A 4,151-nucleotide genomic window follows, 5' to 3' on the forward strand; every position below is an offset into this window, starting at 1 on the left:
GCACAATTTTCGGTACTCAAGAAGAATTGGATTTATTCATACTAAAAAATCTGGCAGATTACATTACTCCTAAATAATGGCGCCATTTTGTGCTAAAACCCTCCAAAATATTTGGTGGGAATATTTCAAATGTACCTATCTACTTAATGAGTCAATAAATACATGGGGAAGGTTGGTGAACTCATTAATTCAGCCAACTCCACAAAATGGCGGAACAAAGAGAGAGTGTTAAAATATCAAATGACAAAAGAAATCAAATTGCGCAGTAGCTGTTGCAACGCAGTTCGAACGGTAAATTGAAGTACGTCACCAAGAAAGAAGCTGCCAACGTCTTCAATACATGCTTGAAGATTATTTGGACAATCTGGAAAGAAGCAGCCGCGCAGCAAGCCCTCGGGATACCTATACAATCGACGAACATGAAGAAATGATCAATTCATAAAGACAAAAATTGATCCATACACCAGGGTAAAAGGTGTCTCGCCAGTTGCCGTCTTTGGGCTAGTACGATAGGCCCAGAGTACGGTGTCCAACTCCTCGACCCACTTCCCTCTGCTCCGGTTCAGCCGTTTTTTGATCCCTTCACAAATTGATCTGTTCGCCAACTCCACTTGCCCATTTGCTTGCGGGTGAGCCACTGACACGAATCGTTGTGTTATGTCCATGCGATCACATAAATCAACAATCCTCTGCCCTGTGAATTGGGTTCCATTATCTGACACGATGATTCTGGGGACTCCATATCGGCAACATATATTTCGCCAGATGAACCGCTCCACTGTCACTTCGTCGATCTTCGCCACAGCCTCAGCTTCCACCCACTTGGAGAAGTAATCCACTGCTACTATGAGAAAACATTTGCCCCCTGGTGCTGTAGGAAATTTCCCAACGATGTCTATGCCCCATTTGTCAAATGGGCACGCAGCATACATTACTCCCATGGTTTCTCCCGGAACATTGATTTTTCCCGCATGCCGCTGACAAGCCTCACATTTGCGAACGAACTCTCTGGCATCCTTAGTGATGGTTGGCCAGTAGAACCCTGCCCGGATGATTTTTCGTATGAGATCCCTGAATCCCGTGTGTTTGCTACAACAACCTGCATGAATTTATTTTAAAGCAAAGTTAGCGTCCTCAGGAGATAAGCATTTTAGTAGAGAGTGGGTGAAAGAGCGTTTGTAGAGTTGATCATTAATCAAGCAATAATTCTCATAACGAGCCATCTGATTGGATTCTTTGTGCAACCGTTCCTCTGTCTTAAGAAAGTGTATGATTGGGGCCCGCTAGTCATCCCGAATTTCTACCGCGAAAACCTGCGAAGTCTCCATTTCTCTGGTGTCACAGAGCAGCGTAATCTCGTCGCTCCACGTCTGTTCCACTGCGCTGGCGACTCGCGCCAATAAATCTGCCTTGGTGTTTTCCTCCCGGGAAATCTGTTCGATTTTGAACTCCATGAATTTTTTCTTCATTTCATTGATCTTATTATGATATGCCCGCATCCAATCTTCTTTAATGTGATAGCCCCCTGAGGATTGTTGAGCCACCAACTGTGAATCAGTTCTGATGATGACACACTCAGCTCGCAGCTCTGACAAAATGTGCGCCGCTCTGACCACGACTTCATATTCAGCCTCGTTGTTGGATATTTTGCAAGTAAACTTGATGGCAAACTGATACACTTCTGATCTTGGAGAGACAACATACACTCCGATCCCACACCCCTCCTTCGTGACTGATCCGTCCACGAAGACTATTCAAAATTCTTGTACAGGACGGCGAGTAGTTTCCTGAATGAAGTCCGCAAGGGCCTGCGCCTTGATAGCCATCCTTGGCTCATATTCCACGTCATATTCCCCTAATTCCACAGCCCACTTCACCATCCTCCCTGACAAATCCGGCCGCCCCAACACTTGTCTGAAGGGTAATGCAGTTCGCACCACTACCCGATGTGATAAAAAATAAGGCCTCAATTTCCGAGCCGTGACCATGACTGCCAGAGTAGCCTTTTCAATTTCTGAATAATTTAGTTCGGGGCCTTGGATAACCCTACTGACGAAGTAAATTGGTCTCTGATGATTTCCCTCTTCTCTGATAAGTACTGAGCTGATCGATTCTTCCCCTACTGCTATGTATAGATATAATATTTCCCCGGGCACTGGCTTGGTCAGAGTTGGGAGCTCTGCTAAGTAAGCCTTGAGATCGTCAAAGGCTGTTCGGCATTCCGCTGTCCATTGAAACTTAGTCCCCTTCCTCAGAATCTTGAAAAATGGCAAGCTCCGTTCTGCTGATCGTGAGATGAACCTGCTCAGAGCAGTGATACGCCCGTTTAGAGTCTGTACCTCCTTGATCCCTCTGGGAGGTGTCATATCCATGATGGCTTTGACCTTATCCGTGTTAACTTCGATTCCTGCAGGAGTAACTTTATATCCCAAGAATTTGCCCGTAGTGACCCCAAAAGTGCATTTCGCCGGGTTAAGCATGAGCCGGTGATTTCTGATGACCGTAAAAACTTCCTCCAAGTCAGAGACATGATCCTCTGCTCTGACACTGCGCACTAGCATGTCGTCCACATAGACTGATATGTTCTTCGAAAGTTGTTCTTTGAATATTTTCTCCATCATCCTTTGATACGTGGCCCCCGTATTTTTCAGTCCGAATGGCATGCTCCTCCAGCCAAAAACCCCACAGCAGACGACGAAAGCTGTTTTAGCAATGTCCCCTTTGTGCATTTTAACCTGGTGATAACCCTGATATGCATCCATCATTGATAGCAGCGCACAACCGGAGGTAGAGTCCACGAGCTGATCAATCCTCGGCAAAGGATAATGGTCCTTTGGACAAGCAGCGTTCAAGTCCCTATAATCCACGCACATTCGCCAAGTATTTGTTTTCTTTGCCACCATTACGGCGTTCGAAATCCACTCCGGGTATTGTACTTCCGTGATATGGCCCGCGTCAAGGAGCCCATGTACTTGTTCTCTTATTGCGGCGTCTTTCTCGGCCCCAAAGTGTCTTGTTCTTTGTTTCACCGGTTTAACATTAGTATCCAGATTGAGGCAATGTTCTGCCAGCCCTCTGTCGATACCCTTTAAGTCGGCTGTGCTGAAGGCAAACACATCCGCATTTCTCTGAAGGCAGCAGATTAGCTCCTCTCTGATCTGTTCGTTCATAGAGGACCCGATTTTGGTCTGAAATCCCTCTCGCCCTGGAAATAATTCAATCATATTGCAAACATCACTGGTGGATATTAAGGCAGATTTCTCTGTGTTATCCCGATCATTTAGCAATTCTGTCAGCTCTCGCCGTTCCTCTGCCGGAGCAGCAACATCGCCCACCTTCCCTTTTTTCCGGGTGTCTGGTCCCTCTGCTGACCTTTCCCTTTTCTGCCCCGACGAATGTGTGAGCATCCGCACGTGACATTCTTTAGACATTTTCTGATCACCCCATACTTCTCCCACTCTTCCCCCTCCAATGGGGAATTTCATCTTCAAGTGGAACGTCGAGATAACTGCTCTGAATGCCGTCAAAGCAGGACGTCCGAGTATCACATTGTAGGATGGTTTCGGCATATCCACCACCAAGAATCGTATCCCCCTGGTTTTGCTGGCATCCGCCCAGCCAAGACTTAGCGACAACTCCACAAACCCTATTGGCATAACCATTTCTCCCCCAAATCCGAATAAAGGAGCGTTCGTTGGCTCGATGTTGGCTTCGATCCCCATGTTCTGGAGACACTCCAGATATAGAATATTCACTGCGCTGCCCGAATCTACGAAAACACGATGGACAATGCAACTGGCTATGTCGGCTGTGATTAACAGCGCATCGTCGTGGGGGTACATAAGCGTTCTTAGATCCTCTGATCCGAAGGTGATGGTTGACTCCTCTGCTACATCTGTAATCTCCATCACTTGCTTGGGATAATACCCTAATTTCACTGCGCGTACGACTTGTTTTTTGGCTCTATTGGGCGTTGGTATCCCATTTTCCCCAAAGATCATGTGTACTTCTCTTCGGAATGGGAAGGGGGTACCCGACCTCTACTGCTCCTCTGCGATTGTCACGATTTTCCTCTGGCCTACGATCCCTGTTATTCCCCTGATTCTGCCTCCGGTCATTTCCCTGCTCTGGACTTTGACCTTGGCCCTCGT

At 46.9% G+C, this 4,151-nt stretch overlaps 1 protein-coding gene across 1 annotated transcript; it reads right to left on the reverse strand.

Annotated features, from left to right (window-relative positions):
* Window positions 1–931: 931 nt before the first annotated feature.
* Window positions 932–3,908, reverse strand: LOC130990428 (uncharacterized). The gene is made up of 3 exons (XM_057914662.1): window positions 1,770–3,908; window positions 1,314–1,670; window positions 932–1,099 (listed from the first exon to the last, which is right to left on the reverse strand). The coding sequence occupies exons 1-3, from the start codon at window positions 3,906–3,908 to the stop codon at window positions 932–934; spliced, it is 2,664 nt and encodes an 887-aa protein (XP_057770645.1).
* Window positions 3,909–4,151: the final 243 nt, after the last annotated feature.

The sequence above is a fragment of the Salvia miltiorrhiza genome, chromosome 6 (assembly GCF_028751815.1).
Source record: "Salvia miltiorrhiza cultivar Shanhuang (shh) chromosome 6, IMPLAD_Smil_shh, whole genome shotgun sequence".
Classification (NCBI taxonomy): Eukaryota; Viridiplantae; Streptophyta; class Magnoliopsida; order Lamiales; family Lamiaceae; genus Salvia; species Salvia miltiorrhiza.

Coding starts and splice junctions, on each gene's coding strand:
- LOC130990428 (XM_057914662.1), bottom strand. CDS start 3,908: ATGGAGATTACAGATGTAGCAGAGGAGTCAACCATCACCTTCGGATCA. Junction 1,671..1,769: donor AGGAAACTACTCGCCGTCCT/GTACAAGAATTT, acceptor GAAGTGTATCAG/TTTGCCATCAAGTTTACTTG. Junction 1,100..1,313: donor GAGAAATGGAGACTTCGCAG/GTTTTCGCGGTA, acceptor AAATTCATGCAG/GTTGTTGTAGCAAACACACG.